A 24,207-nucleotide genomic window follows, 5' to 3' on the forward strand; every position below is an offset into this window, starting at 1 on the left:
GCTAACGGAGAAAGTAGTCTGCCTTCTGGCACTTCTGCAGAAATAACAAGCTTGTCCACCTTGGGAGGGCAGGTGCTTTTAGGCGCTGTTGCTCTAAGGACCCTCCTGTTGCCCATTGCAAGAAGGGTACTGCAGGTAGCTGGCATGCAACCCAACTCAGATGAAGATGAAAATTCAGTTCATTTTATTCCCTTAAAAAAAATTACATTCTTCATCGCCATATTTCTATATCCAGATTTTAAGAACTAAATTTCAATGGAGACTTTCGAGTTGCTTTCTGGCCCGTTTCTGTATTTTTCTTTTCTTTTCTTTTTTTTTTTTTTTTGAATGGGTGCATGAGTGCTTCTCACAGGCATCCCCCGGGCTCAGCACAGAGTGTGTGTGTGTGTGTGTGTGTGTGTGTGTGTGTGTGTGAGCTGCTCAGTCGTGCCCAACTCTTTGAGACCCCATGGACAATAGCCCGCCTGGCTTCTCTGTCCATGGGATTCTCCCAAGAATACTGGAGTGGGTTGCCGTTCCCTTCTCCATGTCATTTTTTTTTCTTTTTTACTTGTTTCTGCTCTGTTCCAAACTGTTTCTTTACTTATGTTTCTTTAAAAGACTGTGTTGGGAGTCAGCTCTCCCATGAGGGCCTTTATGAAAAAGCTAATTGGAGAGACTAGCTTCTCTTTGAATCGATAGTACTTACGCTCGCTGTGTCCAGCCAGCCATCTGCAGCCGCAAACGCCCTGCTCAGGAGCTGGCAGGGAGACAGAGAAATGGAAAACTGCAAAGAAGTCACCATGTGATGTGAGCACAGAGTTTTTGGCAGTCTGGCTGAATTAAGACCATAATCCTTTTCGGAAATCATTCTACACGGAACTATTCACAATAAACATGAAATTAAAAGCGTGATGTAGTAGTGACCCAAAAGGAATGTGAATTGTTCTCCAAGACCCGCGGAGACCCGTGGATGAACTGTTTCTGGAGTCTTGCTCCAGCTTTCCTGAGAGTAAGTTAACCTCTGAAATCGTGGTTTTGCATATGAAAATATAACGTGTGACTTCAAACAGGGAATGCCAAACACTTGGATGAAAACTATTAGATGCAGGATGGTGTTAGCAAGTCATTTTGATTTTTCAAATTATCTGAGTATTTCATATTGTATTGCTAAATAACCATTTAGAGAACCAAGATTTATTTAAATTTTTACCCAATGACTAAAGCATGTTTGGACAAATAGCATGTTTTATCTAAGAGACTATTGGATAAGCTGAAAGGAATGTGACTTTATGTTGCCTCTTTACAAGGATGAGCTGTATTTCTCAAACTGTAAGAATTACTTATTCTTTTTTGTTCATTTTCAATTTTGTTGCCAGAGGCTTTACATGCATTGGGGTGATACATGATTTTCTGAGTATTAATTTTTTTTTTAACCAGAGACCTACGGTTCTGAGTATTTAAATGATTTAAATGGCTTCATCAAGAAATCTTAAGGCTATATTTTCATTGACTTTGTTTATCATCCTCAATTTTTGTGAAATTTATTGTGTGACATGTTTATTCTCTGAATACTGGGAATTCTGTCTGAATAGGGAATGACTGGCTTTTATAGCCAAGTTATTATTTCCAGATCACACGGGCTCCTATTCAGAGCAATTTAAGCTAAATAGATGTTTTGTGCAACTACAGTGAATGGTATTTTTATTTCCGATCAGGACATGCTGTGGAAAAAAAAAAACAAAAAATCAGCCTTAACAGTTAGAAACACCACAATCATGACTAGATCATGTTCATTATTCTTTAAAATATTCTCCAGCACACGCATCCATCCACAGCAAGAAAGCAGAGGAGACCCCAGCAGTGTGTTAACCCTTCTAGACACCACGGTCTCCGGGAGCTCTGGTTTCCTAACTGGAAATGTTTACTATCCGAGTTTCCTTTCTTGTTTGCCTCTGGTGCACCGGGTCCTATTGCCGTGCAGGCTTCAGCCGAGCTGCGGCCGGGGCTTCTCACCGCGCTGGCGTCTGCTGTTGCGGATCACGGGCTCCAGGGCCCTCGGGCTTCAGTGCTTGCGGCTTGCAGGCTCTAGACACAGGCTCAGACTCATGGGCTCAGTGGCTCTGCACGACCGGGATCTTCCCAGACCAGGGTGGCCCTTGCATTGCAAAGCAGGTTCGTAGCGACCGGGGCACCCGAGAAGCCCTGGAAGGATTCTGGTTCGGTTTCAGTCAGAGCCTCAGCTGCCGCAGTCTGCTCTGAGGATGACGTTATCATCAGGAGCTCATCCACGCAGCTTCTAAACCCTTCCTTCCTGGACAGGTTCTAAACCTGAATCCATGCCCTCTTGTGTTCCTCCAACGAGGTACAGCCCAGACGGACTCTCCAGTCATCTTCTTTGTGTGCCCCGAGGCCCTCGTTCTGGACCGACCGACTGCAGGGCCTCTTCCATCTTGTTCCCTGACTGCATGTGCTCAGACTCCTCTTTTGCTCCTGGTGTTAGGTTTCAATCGCTGCTATAAACAAATGGCCACACACTTAATGGCTTAACTCATAAAGAGCTGTATCACTGTACAGCTTGGAGGTAAGAAGTGGGAGCTGGGTGTCACTGGACCAGCCAGGCTGTGCTCCTTTCTGGAGGATGTATCACTGTACAGCTCAGAGGTAAGAAGTGGGACCTGGGTGTCACTGGACCAAAATCAAGGCGTTGGCCAGGCTGTGCTACTTTCTGGAGGATGTATCATCACGGTACAGCTCGGGAGGTAAGAAGTGGGAGCTGGGTGTCACTGGACCAGCCAGGCTGTGCTCCTTTCTAGAGGATGTATCATCACTGTACGGATACATACATACAATTCTCCGTAGGAGAGAATTCCGTTTTCTTATCTTTCTTGGCTTCTAGATGCATCTGTGTCCCTGGCTCATGCCCTTCTTTCTCCATCTTGGAAGCAAACAACAGGTTGAGTCCTTGAAACAGCACTTTAGGGATTTCCCAGCTGGTGCAGTGGTAAACAATCCGCCTGCCAATGCAGGAGACACAAGAGATGCGGGTTCGATCCCTGGGTGGGGAAGATCCCCTGGGGGAGGAAATGACAATCACTCCAGTATTCTAGCCTGGAAAATTCCATTGGCAGAGGAGCCTGGTGGGCTACAGTCTACGGGTCTACAAAGAGTCGGACACGACAGAGTGACTGAGTACACTCACCACATCGCTTCTCTGACCTCCTCTTCTGCCTCCCTTTGCACGTCTAAGGCCCCTTGTGGTGACGCTGGGTCTGCCCTGATGATCCAAGCTTATCTCCCTGATTAGAAGTCAGCTGGCTACCAACCTTACGACAGGCTGCTGCCTTTACCCTCCTGTGCCCCGGGTGCATCGCTTAGCAGCAAGGTCTCCAGAACTTGGCAACCTGGGTTAAATCCGTGGCCTTGTGAACCTGTTTGTGCCTCAGTTTCCTCATCTGTGGAATGGGGAGAATAATATCCCAAAGATCTATTGGAAGAGTTGAACTAATTTTAATAAAATACTTGGCACTACCTGGAACATAAAAATAGCATCATTAAATATAGTTAGTATTATTTCCTTCCCAATCTCTTATATTCAAACGACCTCCACCCGCTCATTGTTTCAGCTGAATGACTGAATGATTGGCGCAAACTAGGCTCCTGCCTGTTTGATCATTTATTTTCCTGAGTTTAAAACTCCTGTTTCATGTGCTACCTCCACGCCCATCCCTTTTCTAAGTGAATGAAAGATTCTTTAAATTCAGTTGTTGTTGTTCAGTCGCTCAGCCGTGTCCAACTCTTTTCGACCCCATGGACTGCAGCACACCAGGCCTCCCTGTCCTTCACTGTCTCCTGGAGCTTGCTCAAACTCATGTCCATTGAGTCGGCGATGCCACCCAACCATCTCATGGTCTGTCGTCCCCTTCTCCTCCCGCCCTCAGTTTTTCCCAGCTTCAGGGTCTTTTCCAGGGCGTCGGCTCTCTGCATCAGGTACTTTACAGCTTTCAAAAGTTTCACACATGTGAATTCATATGACCCCATGACCACCCCTTCCCCTACCCAGCCCTGGGTCTCCCTCCCCTCTCCCCACTGGCAACCACTGGCTTGTTCTCTGTGTTTGAGAGTCTGTCTTTCTTGTTCTGTTCACTAGTTTGTAATATTTTTTAGATTCCACATATACGTGACGTCATAAAGTATTGGTCTTTCTCTATCTGCCTTATTTTACTTAGCGTAATGCTCTCCAAGTCCATCCATGTTGTTGCGAATGGAAACTTTTCATTTTTTGTAGCTGAGTAATATTCCATCTTCTTTAGCCATTGTCTGTTGGTGGACACTGGGTTGCTTCCACACGCTGGCGATTGTAACTGACGCTACTATCAACACTGGCGAAGTGACAGGGAAAGCCGCTCAGTCGTGTCCGACTCTTTGCGACCCATGGACTACACAGTCCGTGGAATTCTCCAGGCCGGAATACTGGAGCGGGTAGCCTTTCCCTTCTCCAGGGGAACTTCCCAAGCCAGGTCTCCCACATTACAAGCCGATTCCTTACCAGCTGAGCCACAGGGGAAGCCCGAACATTGGGGTGCCTCTATCTTTTCAAATTAGTGTTCTTGTTTTCAGATGCACACGCGGAGCGGCACTGCTCAGCCACACGGTAGTGCTGTTTCCAGTTCTGCGAGAAGCCTTAGCACGGCTCTCCGCACGGGCTGCAGGCGTGTGCGTTCCCACGCGCAGCGCTCAGGGGTTCCCTTTTCTCCACACCCCCACCTGCGTCTGCAGGCTGCGGCGTTCCTGATGACGCCATTCTGACCGCTGCGCGGTGGCATCTCCTCGGGTTTGGGCTTGCCTTTCCCCGACGATGCCGATGTGATGCTGAGCGTCTTTTCTTGTGCCTCTGCCTCTCCTCTTTGGAGAAATGTTTGTTCGGCTCCTCTGCCCACTTTGTAATAGGGCTGTTTGTTTTGGGGGGGTTGAGTTGTAGGTGCTGGTTATATATGTTGGATGCGATTGGTCACCTTTTCATTGTCCTGGATGTCCTTTTTGCAGTATTACTTAATACGGACTTCCCAGGTGGCTCATCGGTAAGACCCCACCTGCCAGTGTAGGAGATGCAGGTTCAGTCCCCGGGTCAGGAAGATCCCCTAGAGCAGGGAATGACGACTGACTCCAGTAGTCCTGGGAAATCCCAAGGACAGAGGAGCCTGGCGAGCCATAGTTCATGGGGGCGCAAAAGAGTCAGATAGGACAGAGCAACTGAGCATGCATGCGTTAATCAATATGAGGGACGTAGCGGCATCGCTTTCAACCTTCTCTTCCAGTTTTTAAACTGGCCGTGTGTTTTAAAATCTCTTCTCGCAGATCAGTGGGTACTGATTTACTGCCTCTGAATCCTACCTGGTACTCTGTGAACTGTATCCATTCGAATCTGACGACATTGCACCCCGATACTCTACATTACGAAGAGCATCCTGGTACAGGTCCCCGCGCGGCCGCGTGTGGGGATTTCCTTGGTACACACGCCCGGAGCGGTACTGACTGGCGGCGGGGTGTTGCTAAGTAGTAATGAGCTGGTGATGGATCACTAGAAGGGCTGTGCGGCCTCCTCCCGCTGGCAGTGGCGTTCCTTCATCCCTGTTAAAGAACTGAACCCTTGACTCCGTTGCTTTGTCTAGTTTTCTCGGTCTGATGAGGAATCCGCGCGCACGCTTGTTTGGAGGCTTCTTCTGTTCCACCCCGAGCGCCGTCATCCCTCCGCGTGTTCTTCAGCTCTCCCGGCCCCTTTGCTCCTCGCGCGACCGGGAGCAGCTGTTGTGATGCCCCTCTCTGCCTGGGTTGCTCAATGCTTTCTATTTCCAACCCTCACATTTTCTCCCTTCACTTTCTCCTTTTAAAATAAACAGGTCAGGATGAGCAAGAGGCACTTCAGCGTGGGCCAGCAGACGAGGGCGCTTCTTGGCAAGAATTTTCTTAAGAAATGGAGGATGAAAAGAGAGACCTTGTCGGTACGGTTTGGAGTCTATGTCATCTTATATTTAAAACAGGACACAGTACTTTCTTGGGCACAAACACTTTATCTGTTTTCTTTACTCTTTCATAGATATTCTATTTCTAATTAGCAGGCTGGATTTTTTTTTTCCCAAATTCTGAGTTTTGCTATTATTTCAAGTGAGATTCCTTTCAAATATGTCATTACGACACATCTTATTGGAAGCATTTTGTAAATAATTTATATTCAGAAACTCCATGAAAAATGAATGAATGAAGTTGCTCAGTCGTGTCCGACTCTTTGCGACCCCGGGGACCGTAGCCTATCAGGCTCCTTTGTCCATGGGATTTTCCAGGCAATAGTCCTGGAGTGGGCTGCCATTTCCTTCTCCAGTAGATCTTCCCAACCCAGGGATCGAACCTGGGTCTCCCGCATTGTAGACAGACGTTTTACCGTCTGAGCCACCAGGGAAGAAAAATAGAGCTGTGAAAATAAACTCCCATAAAAATAAAGCCTGAAAATTTATCCTACTGAGGTACCAATTACATCTGAATTCATTTGAATCTCATAAAGGAATAAGTACAGAAATTCAACAGGAAAGTGAAACAAATTTGCTTAACCCAGAAAGTAATCAGAACTTAATCCAGAAAGTAATACAAAATTTAAAAAAAATAACTCCAAGGACAAAGTGTAGCATTTGCACACCATTGTACTATGGACAGAGAGGATGTCGATTTGAAAGAAATCAAGAGCAGAAAAACAAAGAGGGAAGGAAAATGGCATTTGAACTCTTGCTTGTAGTAAGCTTTGTAAGGAAGATCACATGCTATTCATGTAGGGACTTTAATAAATTCAGAAAAATATAATTTAAAGTCACTTGTGAAATGCCTATGTTTCAAGCGTGGATGTATTAACATTTCACTGTCTGAACATTGCGAGTGTGCCCGCGTTCTCCCAACAAATATGCACTGAGTGTGTAAATCGGCAGTGATGAAAGCTCACGAAGATCCCTGTATGGAGGAAGGATTATGTATGTATAACAGCTGGAGTCTATGCTATAGAGATGTTGTACGTCTTTTTATTTCTTTCAGTATAAGGATTATATCTGTCAATTTATTTATCTAAACAGAATAGGTGTAAAAACAAGCCAACATATGAGTTAAAGTATGATCATCTGGTGAATAAGATATATACCTCTTTTAAAGGCCATGTATGGGCTTCCCTTGTAGCTCATGGAGAACACAATGGCAGCCCACTCCAGTGTTCTTGCCTGGAGAATCCCAGGGATGGGGGAGCCTGGTGGGCTGCCATCTGTGGGGTCGCACAGAGTCGGACACGCCTGAAGTGATTTAGCAGCAGCAACAGCAGCAGCTCGTAGCTCAGACAGTAAAGAATCCACTTGCAATGCAGAAGACCTGGGTTTTATCCCTATAACTGAACAATAAAGTGTGTTCTTATCAGATTTCAAATGCATTTTAAATTCTGGTACATTTCCAACTCCAGAATGCTATCACAATGACAAAGGCTTTTAAAAGTCTGTTCGGGAAGCAATGTTTTGGAGTACATTTCCAATTCCAGAATGCCATCACAATGACAAAGGCTTTCAAAATTGTTTTCATGAAGCAACGTTTTTGGAGCTGTCTTCTTTTGCATTGGGGCAGCAGAAAATAAATATACTGCTTCATTCCTGATTATGGAGGCGGATTGTCTATTTCATTCCAATGAACATTTCTTTGTCATTCTCACTCAGGGGTCAACACGACCATTCATGAAGCAATCCAGCCTTTAACACTTGCATTAAAGTAAATAAACTTAAATTATTAGTTATGATTGGAATTGACACTGCAACTCTGTCTTGATGGATGATGTGCATATTTCAAAATACACAGATTAAAGGACAGAAGAAAGTCGAAACACTTAAACACTGGAAGAGAGGAAAAAACAGTGCCCGAGCAACGCAACAGAATCACCAGCTTTCAGCGCGCTCGTCTCCGATCAGCCCACAGCGGAACAGCTGCTGACTTGCTTCCTTTTTCTCTCTGCTCTGTAGGAATCGCTCTTCTCCTGCCTTCTGGTGCTGTTTGCTCACCTGTTGTCCTCTAGTTTGCACCAAGTTAATGACTTCCCTCAACTGCCCGCTGTGGACTTGGGTCGTGTAGATAATTTTAATGATTCTGATTATGTTATCGCCTTTGCTCCTGAATCCAAGACCACCCAGGAGATAATGAACAAGTTGGCTTCTGCCCCTTTCATAAAAGGTACGTTTTAGGCAGTTCGTGGTAATTTCCTTATTTGCAAAATACACCAATTCATTTGCAATTTCTTTGATAAACTGTTCAACGTTCAAGTATCTAGATTTAGTTAACATTAATTCATATTCCTCTTGAGTATCAAGGAGATTTTCTTATTGTTTACTAGTCTTCTGTTGAAGAAATTTTATATTAAAAAGGTGATCCTCGTTGTAGTCCTTATCAAAATGAGACAGTCCAGGACCACTCAGACATATGCTTGTGAGAAGACTCTGGGAAGATTGGGAGGTGGTGACAGCGTGGCCTTGTAATCTCTTCAGATACTCCTGGGTTTCCTCTGGCCGATCACCTTGCTTTGCCTGGTTCTGAGTCTGTATTCGGCTTCCTCCATGGCTCAGTGGTTAAAGAGTCTGCCTGCAGTGCAGGAAGTCTAGGAGGCACGGGCTAGATGCCTGGGTCAGGGAGATCCCCGGGTCAGGGAGATCCCCGGGTCAGGAAGATCCCCTGGAGGAGGGCATGGCAACCCACCCCAGGCTTCTTGCCTGGAGAATCCCACGGGCAGAGGAGCTGGAGGCCTCGGTCCACAAGGTCACACAGAGTTGGACATGACTCCGCACGAGCCTGAGTCGGGTTGGTCTGTCTCTGGTGCCCCCACGCGTGCCCGCCTCTGTCGGCCAAGACGGAGCCTGGTGATGAGGCCTACGGGAAGGCTGACATCACTCCCTTTTGACCTCCCAGGAGAGGAATCTGCGGTCTCTTGTCTCGTACGCAGACAGGACTCCGCTTCTCCTCCCTCCTGCTGCTTTGCAGCGGCTGTCTCCGCTGCTCCAGCGGGGGCCCATCCATCTCCTGCCTCAAAACCAAGGGCAGCGTGTCCAACAAAACTAGCTGACGAGGCGCCTCCTGCGACCTCAGAACGTCAGGGGTGGGAGTAGGGTCTCTGGCGGACCCGAGGAGAGAACAGGGACCCTGTCAGAGGACAGCAGCGGTCCCTGCAGAGCAGAGGGGCCAAGGCTGGGACAGTGAGGCTGCCCCGAACCGCAGCCACAGCGCTGTCTCTGGACCACACAGAGATCTCACCCCTGTCCCCTCCTCTCGCTCGGCAGGAAGGCCCATCTCGGGCTGGCCTGATGAGCAGAGCATGGGCGAGCTGGAGCTAAACTACTCTGCAGACGCAGTGAGAGTCATCTTTAATGACGCCTTCTCATACCATTTGAAGTTTCTGTGGGGACATCGAATCCCCACGATGAAGGAGCACGGAGACCATTCAGGTAACCTTCCTATTGGAAACAAAATCTATTTTTTGCTATATCGTCACTAGCCACAAGGGGGCCTGTGTGACAGCAGATATCTGCTCGCTACAAACATACGCAGCATAAAGTTTAATTTCTAAACATACGTGAGAGTCATCCTTATTAAATCAAGCCTGTGATCTTAAGTGTATTTTTTAAGAAATCATGTTGCTATCATTCCTATGTTTCTCCTAAATAAAACCTCAAGAAAAGGCTCTTGCTTAATGATTTCCAGTCATTAAAAGAGTCATGCTTAAGCAACGGAAGAACAAAACTCAACAAAACATCCTCAACTAATGGAGAGAAAGGGTGATACGATTTAATGAAAAGCTGTCGAGAGCGGGTCTTAAGAACACTGATAAAGCATGCCTGGTCTATTCTCCTTGGGTGAACTCCCCTGAGAACCCGTACCATCCGTTGTATTATTGTGGACCAGGACTGTATTTTGGAACTTTTGAAATTCTGACTTTCCCTGTATCCCAGTCTGCACCATCTCATCATAATAGGTGTTTTCTTTTTTCGTTTTTTCCCCTAAAGCTCATTGTCAAGTAATGGATGAAAGTGTCATGTGTGAAGGTTCTTTATTCTGGGAGAAAGGCTTTGTAGCTTTCCAAGCCGCTATTAATGCTGCCATCATAGAAGTGAGTACTGAGACCAAGGAAACTAACTGCTTTGAAAATCTGGCTTTCATGGAGGGCGATGGAATGGATTTGTCATTTAATTAATTTAGTCACTTAATACGGAACAGCACAGTGAGTTATTACTCTACCCAAACCTCACACCGAGCACTGAGGGTTAAGGAAGACGTAGCACGCCGGCACCGTTCTCCAGGGATCCTGGATCGTGGGGGACAGAGACATGGATAAACAGTTGTAGTGAGAGTTCCGGCTCTGTCATGGAGTGGAGTGATGGCGAGGCAGGCCACAGGCAGAGGATCCTCTGGCGAGATGTGTCGGAGAAGAGTGACTAACCGAAGTGACGCTTCAGAAGTGACTTCACACGTGTGTAGAGTTTTACCCACTGGAGATGCTAAGTAAGGATATTCTAAGAAATTGAGACAAAATCTAGTATATTCCAGGATTTACAAGGGGACGACTCACGACGGACGTAAGATCAAATGTGGAGTGAATGCACGTCGCTTCCATAATTGACACAACACGCATGAGCCTATAATTAGCTAAATGCTAACACTGTGTTCATTGATGTCTGCCTTTAGATCACAACGAATCATTCGGTGATGGAAAAACTGATGGCAGTGACTGGTATAAACATGAAGATACTACCTTTTGTTGCCCAAGCAGGAGTTATGACTGATTTTTTCATTTTCTTCTGCGTTATTTCTTTTTCTGCCTCCGTATGCTACGTATCAGTCAGTGTGACCCAAGAAAGACAATTCATGAAGCCAGTCATGGCAGTGATGGGACTTCGAGAGTCAGCCTTCTGGTAAACCCCATGGCTACGCTCCATCCTGCAACCTAGAGAGAGCAAGTTAGCTGGTGGGACCCCCTAGACCTGTAAAGTCTCCTATCTAAACCTGATGCTGTCATAAAATAGTGCCTTGTGTAGGAATGGAGTGAATGGGCCTGTAGGTTCCTTTACAAACCAGTGGCCACATTAAACGCATAAAACACAGCACTTCATTTAATTGTCTCATCATTTTTCAGCAGAGGATAAGGAAGTTTAAACAGAATAAGTAACTACCCTCAGGGTCAGATAGGTACAGTATAGCAGAGAAAGCTTAAACCAGCTTCATAGAAGGGGAGAGCTTATTCTTTCCCTTATTAAGAAGCTTTCTTCCTGATTCTTTGAAATCAATCTCAAAAAATAAAATAAAAAGACAAAACTTATCTTCATTTCCATCTAAACATGTGTGTCTATCTGTATCCAGTGTATAAATGTGTCTATGTTCAGTCTAGACCTAGTCATCTGCGTCAGGGGTTGGCAGACTGAGTGGGCCATTTGTTTTTACAAATCTAGGAGTGATTGGAGGCAAAAGGAGAAGAGGGCGGCAGAGGGTGAGGTGGTTGGATGGCATCACCGACTCAGCGGATGTGAGTCTGAGCAAACTCCAGGAGCTGGTGAAGCAGGGGGGAGCCTGGCGTGCTGCCATCCAGGGGGTCACAGAGTCCATCATAACTTAGCCACTGAACAGCGACAACAAAAGCTAGGAATGGCTTTTACATAAGAACAACAATATTTTATGGCACCAAATTTTTATATGAAATTCAAACGTCAGCATCTACAAATACATGTTCAGTGGAACACAGCCACGGTCAAACGGTTGTGTTGTCTGTGACTGCTTCTGTCTTCCGAAGGCAGTGCTGAGTAGTAGCCGCAGAGACTATGGTCTAAAAAGCCTGAAATATTTACTATCTGGCTCTTCAGAGAGAAAGTTTGCTGATCCCTGCTTCATCATCCGCTTTGTTTGTTTTGGTCTCTGTTCCATGATGTTTATGTAATTACTGAGAGAGGAGGTCCAGAACTGGCAAATCAATCATCATAAATGTCTTCCATGGAAACCTCTCCCATTTACTCTTGTTACAATGTCCAGCTTCGTTGTTCAGTCGCTCAGCCGTGTCCGACTCTCTGTGACCTCATGGACTGCAACACACCAGGCTCCTCTGTCCTCTACTCTCTCCCAGAGTTTGCTCAAAGTCTTGTCCATTGAGTAGGTGATGCCATCCAACCATCTCATCCTCTGTCGCCCCCTTCTCTTCCTGCCCTCAATCTTTCCCAGCACCAGGGTCTTTTCCCCTGAGTTGGCTCTTCGCATCAGGTGGCCAAAGTACTGGGGCTTTAGCTTCAGCATCAGTCCTTCCAATGAATGCTCAGGGTTGAATCACCTTTAGGATGGGCTGGTTTGATCTCAGTTTATTTGTCTTATTTTGAAATTAGCGACCTATTTTACCCATTAACTTGTTTAATTGCTACCTTCTCCAGTAGAAGATGAAGCTCAGGGGCAGAGAAGTTTTCTGACTTACGAGATGGTCTGTTCCTTTGCTCTTGGTATATGGCGAGCTTCACAAGACAGCTGCTGAGAAATTAATGGATCGATGGATGGAATAGCGGCGCTTTGAACTGGCGCTTTCTTTCTCCGCCAGGCTGTCCTGGGGTCTGATGTACGCCGGCTTCATCTCCGTCACGGCCGCTCTGATGGCTCTGATAGTGGCATGTGCCCCAGTGGTTGTCCTGACGGGCTTCACGGCGGTCTTCACCCTCTTTCTCCTCTACGGCCTGTCCTTGGTGAGTTGGTGAATTCTCTCTCTCTCTGAACTCTTGCTCAGAGAAGACTACCAGCCATTTCTCACTGATTCTGCTCACATGGCCTCTGTTCTGTTTGCAATATTTGAGTCTTTGCATGAGACAGTATCTAGCGGTTGGGGGCAATGATGAAATACACTTCTACGTGGTGAAATTCTTTTCTATAATGCCTCTGGTGATTCCCAGCGGATTGTGGACCACCTGGAGCCTTCCTCTCCTTTCAGATAACGTTAGCTTTCCTGACGAGCGTGTTGGTGAAGAAGCCCTTCCTTACGGGGCTGGTGGTCTTCCTCCTCACTGTCTTCTGGGGGAGCCTGGGATTCACAGCTTTGTACAGACGCCTTCCTGCGGCTTTGGAGTGGATCTTATGTCTTCTCAGCCCCTTTGCTTTCACTGCTGGAATGGCCCAGGTAAGAGTTCATGAAACTGCTTCACCATTTCACTTATTGCGTGTGTTAGTCACTCAGCCACGTCCAGCTCCTCTGTCGTGGAATTCTCCAGGCCAGAATACTGGAGTGGGGAGCCGTTCTCTTCTCCAGGGGATCTTCCCAACCCAGGGATTAAAGCCAGGTCTCCCACTTTGCAGGCGGATTCTTTACCGTCTGAGCCACCAGGGAAGCGACTAAGCACAAGTTACGATGTTGTAACTAGAATTAAATTTTCTGAGAGGAGGTCAGTCTCGTATAGAACTGGCCAGTCAAGAAAGAAAAATGTGCTCTAGGATATCGCTGGGGTCCAGTGGTTAAGAATCCGCCTGCCAACGCAGAGGACACGGATTCGATCCCTGGCCTGGGAAGGTTCCCCACGCCGCAGAGTGACTAAGCCCGGGAACCACAGCTGCTGGGCCTGTGCTCCAGAGCCGGCGCTCAGCGACGTGGAGGCTCCTGCGCGGCGGTGAAGAGTAGACCCTGCTCTCGCCGCGACTAGAAAAAGCCTGCTGCAGCAGTGAAGACCCAGCACAGCCGTGAATACGTAAATAAGTGAATCTTAACAACGTCTCTAGGGAACTGGAATACAGCTGATAACAGGAAGGGTCATGTTTCCTGAGCATTAAATGAAATACATGTTTTTTGGGGGGACAGCCCTATAAAAGTAAAAGCTGACCACACCAGTAATGGGGTATCAGTCTATATTAATCAGATCTAAAAGAAAACGGATAATGCTGAGAGAGAGAAAGAAAAACCTTTCCTGTCTTTTCAGTGTGCACCTTTACAAAAGCAAAGGGGCATTTTAACCTTTGGTAAGTGTTGTGTGAATTACCTAGGGGGAATCTGAAAACCTTCCCAGGTGGCACAGTGATACAGAATCGGTCTGTACTGCAGGAGACACAAGAGACTTGGGTTTGATTCCTGGCTTGGGAAGATCCCCTGGAGGAGGAAATGGCAACCCACTCTAGTATTCTTGCCTGGAAAATTCCATGGACAGAGGAGCCTGGTGGGCTCCAGTCCATGGGGTCACAAACACCTCTACTAAGAAATTACTCTCTGTCTTCTGCCCGACTACAAAAGTACTCCAGCCCTCTCCCTTTCACTCTCAAACAGTGTCCCCCCTCTAGAACTGATGAAGCCCCCAGGCAGCCCAGCTCCAGTAGCAGCTTCCTGGTTTTCACCTCTGCCTGGAAGACTTCCCTACTGCAGACCGTGGCCTTCTAAACCCTGAGTACCACCTGCACTTACTCCCTGAATTGCCTGTGGTTAGTTCCCTTCCTGTATCTTCCAAGAGATTAGAGCTCTATGAAGGCAGAATCATGTTTCATTTATTGTTTCAACTCCAATGTCTAGCAGAAATAAGACAATATAACTTTTAATGCCCTGGTCATCCTTTTCCGATTCCACACATGTATCTTTTTTTCTTTCCAGCTTATCCACTTGGACTACGATGTGAATTCTAACATCCCTTCAGATTCTCCAAACGACCAGTACCTCATAATAGCTACTATTTTCATGCTGGCGTTCGATGCTCTTCTCTATTTGGTACTGACGTTGTATTTGGACAAAATTTTGCCCAGTAAGTAGTAGCATGATTGTGATTCAACACAATTTCATTCATTTCTATTTCTTTAAAATAACTGTCTGCAGCATATTAGATATAAATTATCAAGCATTCCCCCCCCCCACCACCAAAGTTTCTAAAATAAGCCTCAGCGGTATTCTGCATTTAATATCACTTGCTAAGATCTTGTTCTACCATAACATTTTAGATGGTTTCTTTAAGAAAAAGGTACTTATAGATTAAGGATAATTTATAGATTAAGGATAACGGATTCAGGATAACTACACTGTTAGTGCTTGTCTCAGAACTGGCCAGAGAATGCTAGTTGCTGATGCTGGGTCTGAGGAATCTCTAAACCTTCCCAGACGGGTTGCTGGGACCGTCTTCCGGCGGCTCTAGCGCTCAAGGAGGTGACTGACCCAGTGCATCTTTACCGCCTGTCCATGTAGCCGAATACGGACGTCAGCAGCCTCCCTGGTTTTTCCTCAAGTCCTCTTCTTGGTTCCAACGCCGAAGGGCTGATTGTGCGGCCCTCGAGAATGACATCGGTCCAGATTCTCCATCCAATGACTCTTTTGAACCAATGTCTCCCGAATTCCACGGGAAAGAAGCCATCAGGTAATGAAAATATCACGTGGGGCTGAAATGGAGAGCAGGTCCGAGAGCAGAGCTCTATCCAGCAAGATCGGGGTAGGGACAGAGGTTTCTCTCAGTGCCTCTGTGTGCCCACCATCCCAGGATGCTACACTCGTGAAAGCCTACACTCGTTTTTTGGGGGGCCACACCGCTATGCAGCTTACAAGACCTTAGTTCCTCATGGAGCAGGGGAACTCGGCAGGGAAAGCTCCAAGTCCTAACCACTGGACTACCCAGGGATTCCCAAGGCTAGCCTGGCTCCTAACAGCACTCCACCTCCTCATCTTGTCCGCGTTTGCTTTTACTAATGTCTTACGACAGGCCGGCATCCATCAGCGAAGTGATAACCTCCACATCCCCGCTTTCGTCACCCCCTCTCTTTTCTTTTGCCTTTTCTCTGTCCTTTCCCTTTACGACAGACGCAGTCCTCATCTTTGTTATTCTGAGCCCCCTTCTCTCTGCAGTTCACTTTATCTCTCGTCTTTTGCTTCCTGATTAATAAGACCAGAAGGAAGGCTCTGATGAGGTGCCGAGAGGTTTCTGTCCGCCCGCGGACCTGCGTGAAGGAAAAGGACCTCCGTGAAGGAAAAGGACCTCCAGCTTTCCTGACAGCCTCGGCAGCTTGACTCATGGATTCTCTGTCCACCTCTACTATTTGCTCAAAACGTCTTCCTCTCTTTTCAGAATAAGAAATCTCAAAAAAGCATATGGAAGAGGCAAGCACGAGAAAGTAGAAGCTTTGGAAGGTAATGAAATAGCCTCCTATGTAACCTAGTGACGTGAGTTAGTGATGGTACCTTACTTTACACTGTCTCAGTCACGATTAAGAACAGATATTCAGATGCCGTGAATTGCCTTTATTTGAGCACATTATGGTTTCTTCCAAGTAAATTTCAAAATCTTACAATAATTTTAGGAAGTCAGATACACCACTGATATCTTATGGGTTTGAAGGATACAGGATAGCGTGATACTGTTTATTTTCAACTCATGGTATTAACCCTAAAGCTGTCTTTATTATAGTCAGCCTGTCTTTAATGACAAGATTGCTTTCACTGAAAAGAATTGTTAATCAGGTAATAATATATATCATGACGATACTGCATGTGTCCAATGTGTATCATAGAATGTGCAGTTTTACTTTTTAAGATTTTTTTGATGTGGACCATTTTTAAAGTCTTTTTTGAGTTTGTTACATATTGCTTCTGTGTGACCTTTTGGTTTTTCTGCTGGGAGTCCATGTGGGAACCTAGCTCCCTGACCTGGGATTGAACCCACACCTCCCACATTGGAAGGCAGAGTTCACCACTGAACTGCCAGGGAAGTCCCAGAAGATGCAATTTTAAAGGAATGAATTTGGGGGTGTGTTTTATTTTGAGTATTGCTAGCCAAATATACAGATGCTGTGAGAATTTATAAAAATTTCAGAGACTGTAAAGTTACCGTGTAGGCCCTGAGTGTCATCTTCTTGGAATAACGCCAGGCCTGGTATTGGACATATACGAAGGCCAGATCACGGGCATCCTCGGACACAGTGGAGCTGGGAAAACCACGCTGTTAAATATACTCAGCGGACTGTCGGCCCCAACGTCAGGTGAGAAGACAGTCACGGCACGACAGGAGGGCGGGCAAGTGAGCCCACTGTGTTTTCATCCACTCACTGTTCCATTCACGAGCTCCAGCAAGCAGTCTCATCGGCTAATAGCCGCACTCAGGCACTTGAGACAGGATCCTCAGAAGGCCCTCCAAGTTATTATTTGACAGATTTATGTTGAACTTATTTAGGAAAATCTTTGTGGCTTAAATAGGTCATGAGAAGTAGCTCTTCTGCTCCCTAATGGGCTTGGATGTATGGTGAACATTAAGTTTTAATTCATCAAGAGTGTACAGTACTCCTTTTAGGTGAAAGGAATATGGATAAAGAAAGTCTGAGAAAGTAGAAGCTTCGGAAGGTGATGGAATGGGCTCACATGTAGCCTAGTGTGATTTAGCAATGGCGCCTCACTGGGAGGCTGTCCTGGTCGCTATTAAGAACAGATATTCCAGACATTATGCCTTGCCTGTATTTGAGCACATTATTTTTATTTGAGCACATTATTGATTCTTCCAAGTAAACTTAAAAGCCTTGTAATAATCTTGTTATAATGTTTAAAGGACTTTAGTATTGACACATGTTGCTTTCCATTTTAAAATCTCTCACACGAGACCTGGATCTTTATCCTGAGGCTGACTGTTTCCCTTCCAGGGTCCGTCACCATCTACAATCACTCACTTTCAGAAGCGGCTGACCTAGAATACATCCGCAAGCTCACTGGCTTCTGTCCACAAGCCAACGTGCAATTTGGCTTCCTCACCGTGAGAGAAAACCTCAGGCTCTTTGCTAAGATAAAAGGGATTCAGCCGCATGAAGTGGAGCAACAGGTAGATGCCTGTGCTAGCTGCAACAGCCACGAGAATGAAACTGCTTACCTAGAAAATCCTAAATGTGTTTGTGTTATTTCTACATAATTCATTGTCAAAAGATCCAAAAGGCCCTTTGCAATGAACAGCAAAGTGATAGTGTCTTTAAGAGAAACGGTCTAAATTTGGACTCAATATCCTTTGTTAGGTCCAACGGGTTTTACAGGATCTGGAGATGGGAAACATTCAAGATGTTCTTGCTCAAAATCTAAGCGGTGGACAAAAAAGGAAACTGACGTTTGGGACTGCCATTTTAGGAGATCCCCGGGTAAGTCGACCTGAAATTACTGGTGAAATCAGGTGGAGGGCTGCGAATCTGTGGCGTGCAATCACACGGAATTTGCAATTGATAAGTGGAAGAGAACTGTTCCAATGAAGAGTTAACTGCTAAAATATTTCTCCTAAATAATTTTGCAAGTACGGTTGAGTCTTGAACAGTGCAGGGTTCGGGGTGGGGGCCGGGGGTGGGGGGTGTTGAGCAACCCTCTGCATGGTGGGAAATCCTAGTAGAACCTTCCAGTCGGCCGTCAGCACACATGGTCCCGCCTCTGCAAGTGCATCCAGCCTGGGACTGCGTGCGCTGTGGTGTGCAGTGAAAGCCATCCACGAATACGCAGGCCCTCGCAGTCCAAAGCTGTGTGCTCACCAGTTCGCGGTATATTGCTCATTTTTTGTTCTTCTTCTTTTTTATTAATTGGTTTGGGGTGTTCTTATTTAGTGAGATATAGTTGCTTTCCAATGCGGTGTTAGTCTCTACTTTGCAACTGTGTCCATCAGCCGTGTGCATACCTGCATGCCCTCCCCCGGGAGCTCCCTCCCCGCCAACCCCCGCCCCCTAGACTATCACCAAGCACAGAGCTGAGCTCCTCGAGCTGTGCAGCAGCTTCCTGCTAGCTGTCTGTTTCACACCTGGTGTGTATAGAGTCCATCCTGATCTCCTGACTCACTGTACATTGCTTTTTAAAAGAATCCCGCACGAACTGGGAAAGCGATTTCAGGGGCTTTCCTGCCGGGCAGGTTTTGCTGTTGGACGAGCCGACTGCGGGGTCAGATCCTCTTTCGAGACACCGGGTGTGGAACCTCCTGCGAGAGAGGAAGGCAGACCACGTGGTCCTCTTCAGCACCCCGTTCATGGATGAGGCTGACATCCTGGCTGGTGAGCCTTGGGTTTCCTTCGTGTATCTCAATGACGACTTAGGGACCGGGGCGGAACCTGTGTAGCGAGGCTCCCGGCCAGCTCCGAGCATGTGGCTCCCTCGAGCCAAGGGGGAGGACGGTCCTCTGACCGATCTGAGTGTCTTCATCCCAGAGGGCATCGTCCCAGAAAGGATTCTGATCCTATTGCAAAGCACCTCACCTGATGTAAAATACAAAGCATGCTCCCGAAGATGCGTTATGATTCATCCTGCATGAAGGGGACTTCCCAGGTGGCTCGGTGATAAAGAGTCTGCCTGCAGTGTAGAGACGCGAGAAGCGTGGGCTCAATCCCTGGGTTGGGAAGATCCCCTGAGAAGGAAATGGCAATCCACTCCAACATTCTTGACCGGAAAATCCCCATGGACAGAGGAGCCTGGCGGGCTACAGTCCATGGGGTCCCAAAGAGTTGGATACAATGGAGCGTGCATACACACATTCAGTATATTTGGAACAACAGTTGACTTGAAAAACATCCTTTTAGTGTATGACAGTTTTTCTAAGAATTTAGAAAAATTCTTAGAAGATATTAGAAGAATTTAGTTTACTCAAGAATAAACTAACATATCACTTGATTTATCAGATGTCGAAGAACGTGGCTTACTTATGGCCAGAATTAGGATGTGCCTGTGTTAGCAAGTGGTGCTCCTAAAATACACTGTTTGTTCATGAATTTGGGTGTTTTTTTTTAATAAATAGTGAAAAAACAACCTCTGAATACAATTTATTTCATTCTTCCAACTTAGATAGAAAGGTGTTTATGTCCAACGGAAGGCTGAAGTGTGCGGGCTCTTCTCTATTCCTGAAGAAGAGATGGGGCATCGGCTACCATCTAAGGTATAGCCCTTGCTGTATGTTAGAATGTGCTGGAAATGTCAGGGGCGTGACATCACTGGTAGCATGTTAACGTAGGTTGCTCCATTAGTAAGACCATTTCGAGAGAGCTGTGTTAAAACAACTGCTTTCTTTCTTAGCTAGAATGAATGACTTATGGGATTGCAGACTTGAGAATATACGAATGATTAAATCAAGTCTGTGGGTTTCTCTCGTGGCTCAGTGGTAAAGAACCCGGCTCCAATGCACGAGACGCAATTGGGTCCCTGGGTCAGGAAGATCCCCTGGAGGAGGGCATGGCAACCCACTCCAGCGTTCTTGCCTGGAGAATCCCACAGACAGAGGAGCCTGGTGGGCCACCGTCCATGGGGTCGCAAAGAGTTGGACATAACTTAGCAACGAAATAACAACCACCAGTGAGATTTAAATAGTATCTGGAAAATATGTTCACAACCCAGTGTTTGCTAAGAGAAATTTACTGACACTCCAGCCTCTCTCTCATCCTGTTTCTCATGCTTATTTTTGCCAGTCACAGCCGTTTCAGTAGCTTCTTCTCTGTTCTCCCTGACTTCATTCCCTGCCGTTTTGTCCTGTCTCCTTTTAGCACTATTAGGGGATGTCTATCACTTACTAAGCGTGGGCTATATTTTAGGCACGTCCAAAGATGTTCACATATGCAATACTCATATAGTTAGTTAGTTCAGTTGCTCAGTCGTGTCCAAGTCTTTGCAACCCCATGAATCGCAGCATGCCAGGCTCCTCATATAACCATACGTAATTCTCCAAATAACTTTGGAAAGATGGTATTATTATGCTTCTTTGACAAGTCAAAGAATTTTAATAATCTGCCCACTCTCACGTCATTTATACTGTGATTAGTCACTCAGTCTTGTCCAACTCTCTGGGACCCCATGGACTATAGCCCAGCAGGCTCCTCTGTCCAAGGGATTCTCCAGACAAGAATACTGGAGTGGGTTGCCATGCCCTCCTCCAGGGGATCTTCCCAACCCAGGGATCAAACCCAGTCTCCCACATTGCAATTTGGACCAAGGTTATAGATGTGATGTAAATCACTCCCTATACTTCCCAGTAAAGTGTAATGTTTCTTAAAAAGTAATTCAAGTCATTCCATCCCCAGCGGCTACCTGGACCCCACATTGTTCTCTCCGAGCGCTTTACTGTTGCCCTGAGTCGGGACTGACTCTTTGTGACCCCATGGACTGCAGCACGCCGGGCTTCCCTGTCCTTCACCATCTCCCGCAGTTTGCTCTAGCTCATGTCCATCAAGTCGCTGATGCCATCCAACCATCTCATCCTCTGTCTTCCCCTTCTCCTCCTACCTTCAATCTTTCCCAGCATCAGGGTCTTTTCCAATGAGTCGGCTTTTCACATCAGGTGCCCAAAATATTGGAGCTTCAGCTTCAGCATCAATCCTTCCAGTGAATATTCAGGACTGGTTTCCTTTAGGATGGACTGGTTGGATCTCCTTGCAGTCCAAGGGACTCTCAAGAGTCTTCGCCAACAACACAATTCAAAAGCATCGGTGCTTCGGTGCTCAGCCTCCTTTGTGGTCCAAATTTCGCATCGGTACATGACTACTGGAAAAACCACAGCTTGACCGGATAGTGATTAACCACTGCATAGTGGTTAAATGGATCTCACATCATTCACTCTCAAGTGTTTAACTTGACCTAATTTATGATCCACCATGATTTGGGGGCAAGACTTGATTGAATAAATGCCTCAACTAAAACCAACACAGGCTGTCCTCAGGGGGCCCCACACTGAAGTGTCCTGAGTCTGCTTAAGGTGGGACGTCTGTGTGCTGATTCTTCCTCCATCACATTTTAACAGTGTTCAAATCTTACCTGCTCTTGAAGGTCTTCTCTGAATGCCTTCTCTTGAACAATAAGCATCCTCTTGACTACAACCCTGAAAGCACTATTTTGAATTGTTGCCTGAGGCATCTTAATTAACTTCTTTGATCCTCAATTAAAAAGGCGAAACAACAATACTTACTTTGCAGTGAAGAATAAAAATATTGAAAGACTACCTGACGAGGAACCAGCTGCTCAGCCGGTTTAGCTCAGCGTCCCTCCCTCTTCCTCCCGTTACCCGCTCGTATCTCTGTCATGCCCCCAGCGCCTTTAGGGAAGGCACCACATTCTCCCTGTTTGGTATCCTGAAGAGCGAGTCACACGGGGTTTTATAAACTCAGAATACTTTCAGCTGCAATTGATTTTTGGGGGTTGGTCTCACCAAAGTCCATTACGATGCCTTGTCATTGCACAACCTCAGTGCGGTTCTTTTTCTTTTTAGTGTCAGATAAAGTCTCTGACTTCTTCTTTTAGTATTTACTTATTTCCTTGGCTGCTCCGGGTCTTAGTTGCTGCACGTGAGGTCTAGTTCCCTGACCGTGGATTGAACCTGGGCCCCCTGCATTGGGAGGGAGCATGGAGTCCCAGCCACTGGACCTCTAGGCAAGTCCCAGCCTCGGTAAATGTCAGTGGATGTGACCAATAATAGGGTTTCTTAAAGCTAATGATTTCATAAGAAACTTTATATGTTCTCATCAAGAAGATGGACCAACTTTGACTTGAATGAATTTTGCCCCCCCAAAAGATAAAATCAGCTAACATATTTTGAGGTTTACGTGTTGCCAAGACCTATATGATTCCACACATACTGTGTTTTGTTATGTCTTCCAAAATTCTTGGAGACCTGAGTGTTATTTCCAATCACAGAGTAGAAAATAGATGCTCAGAGGCCTGAATCTGGAATATGGACCCATAGGGCACGAGAGTGGTGTTCTTAATGACCGTAGCAAATTAACACTCTCCGTTCCTACTTCCTCCTCCCTGTTTTGTAGAACTCATACTTTACTGCAAAGAGAGAATTCAAAAGTTGAGATTTTGAACAGATGGAGACAAAATCGCCATTCCCCCGTCTAACCCCAGTCAAGATGGAGCCGGTCATCTCTTTCTGCCGAATAACAAACCTTGAGTCTCCTTACCTGTCCTTAAGCATCCCTAATGTTCCTCCCTCTGCAGGCTCTGTAGATTATACAGCTTGGGCTACACTGATATGTTTAAGTCTTGCTTCCTCGGTTAGATTATACTGGTTTGTCTCATAAGTGTTAATGAAGCAACAAACACATGCTAGGATTCTTTGTATAGGTCGCGTTGGATAAGAACAGCCTTAACCTACTCTTTTTAAACATCAGTTTGCATCTGAATGAGACGTGTGATCCAGACAGTGTAACGTCGATTGTTAAACACCACATCCCCGATGCCAAATTAACAGCCCAAAGTGAAGAAAAGCTGGCGTATATTCTGCCTTTGGAAAGGACAAACAAATTTCCAGGTAACAGAATGCGAGAGACCTCAGAATTGTTTGTGATAAGTTTGTGTACGATCACTGTGGTGTTTAGAATGATGGCTGACATTCTGCTGCTTGCAAAGTACATAGCACTGTGAATTATTTATGACTATTATTATTTATGAATATTGTTTAATATTTCAACAGCACTTATGAGCACACTGAGGCCAGGAAAATGCTAATTATGTTTCAAGTTACATGTGCAGTCAAGAGATACAGGGCGACATCAAGCTACAATGAGAAGCATTAGGGAAATTTGCGTCGGGAATTCGTGAGACGGAGGTCCAAGCAGGGAGAGATCTGGCCAAACCCTGGCGGGAAATCGGATGGGAGCCGAGGGAGCGTGCACTGAAGGTTGAAGGCGTCATAGACACCACAACATAACGTTATAATCTCCACAATTCAACAGTAATTATGATCAGCCTGTATGAAAATCAAGAGCTTTGCTGCAAATGCGAACGGCTGGAGAGGCATCGCCTTTACCCCTCTTCTGTCTGATTTCCCAATACGCTGTTTCATTCCCCAAGCACTCTGAGCTGGATTGCACTAAAAAGTATAACCCAGAAAAATGTGTTTACTTTATTGCGTTCCAAGAACTTGCCAACTGTTAATGGAAGGTCTTGGGACCAATCTGCATGCTTGAATTAATAAGCCTGCAACAACTGTGACTGATACAGCACTAGGCAAGCTCGGCTGGCAGAGCCAGGCTGGCTAGATTCAAAGCCCGGCTCTGCGGGTACTCGCCCTGTCACCCCAAACAGGCTATATTAGTGTACTCCACCTCAGTTTGACCATTTGTAAAAAGTGGTTCATTTTAGTATGAACTTTATAGGGTTTTATGAAGCTTTAATTCATTTACATTTATTATAAAAATATTAACTATAAATCAAGCACCTGGAAAATATCTGACAGGTAGCACCTATGGTACTTCAGCAAGTTTCAGACA

The 24,207-nt window shown here is 46.0% G+C and overlaps 1 protein-coding gene across 1 annotated transcript in view; it reads left to right on the forward strand.

The window, feature by feature from the left end:
• Positions 1-747: 747 nt before the first annotated feature.
• Positions 748-24,207, forward strand: part of LOC138414574 (ATP-binding cassette sub-family A member 9-like) — a 55,134-nt gene continuing 31,674 nt past the window's right edge. The window contains exons 1-17 of the mRNA XM_069542247.1: positions 748-991; positions 5,880-5,981; positions 8,016-8,223; positions 9,321-9,485; positions 10,044-10,147; positions 10,723-10,949; positions 12,608-12,749; positions 12,992-13,177; positions 14,627-14,774; positions 15,209-15,377; positions 16,080-16,141; positions 16,879-16,989; positions 17,641-17,816; positions 18,004-18,123; positions 18,873-19,011; positions 19,796-19,886; positions 23,107-23,246. Coding sequence (XP_069398348.1) covers positions 953-991; positions 5,880-5,981; positions 8,016-8,223; positions 9,321-9,485; positions 10,044-10,147; positions 10,723-10,949; positions 12,608-12,749; positions 12,992-13,177; positions 14,627-14,774; positions 15,209-15,377; positions 16,080-16,141; positions 16,879-16,989; positions 17,641-17,816; positions 18,004-18,123; positions 18,873-19,011; positions 19,796-19,886; positions 23,107-23,246 — 2,329 coding nt within the window. The 5' untranslated portion in view covers positions 748-952. The remainder of the gene's footprint in view (positions 992-5,879; positions 5,982-8,015; positions 8,224-9,320; positions 9,486-10,043; positions 10,148-10,722; positions 10,950-12,607; positions 12,750-12,991; positions 13,178-14,626; positions 14,775-15,208; positions 15,378-16,079; positions 16,142-16,878; positions 16,990-17,640; positions 17,817-18,003; positions 18,124-18,872; positions 19,012-19,795; positions 19,887-23,106; positions 23,247-24,207) is intronic.

Source organism: Ovis canadensis, chromosome 11 (genome assembly GCF_042477335.2).
Source record: "Ovis canadensis isolate MfBH-ARS-UI-01 breed Bighorn chromosome 11, ARS-UI_OviCan_v2, whole genome shotgun sequence".
NCBI classification, from domain to species: domain Eukaryota; kingdom Metazoa; phylum Chordata; class Mammalia; order Artiodactyla; family Bovidae; genus Ovis; species Ovis canadensis.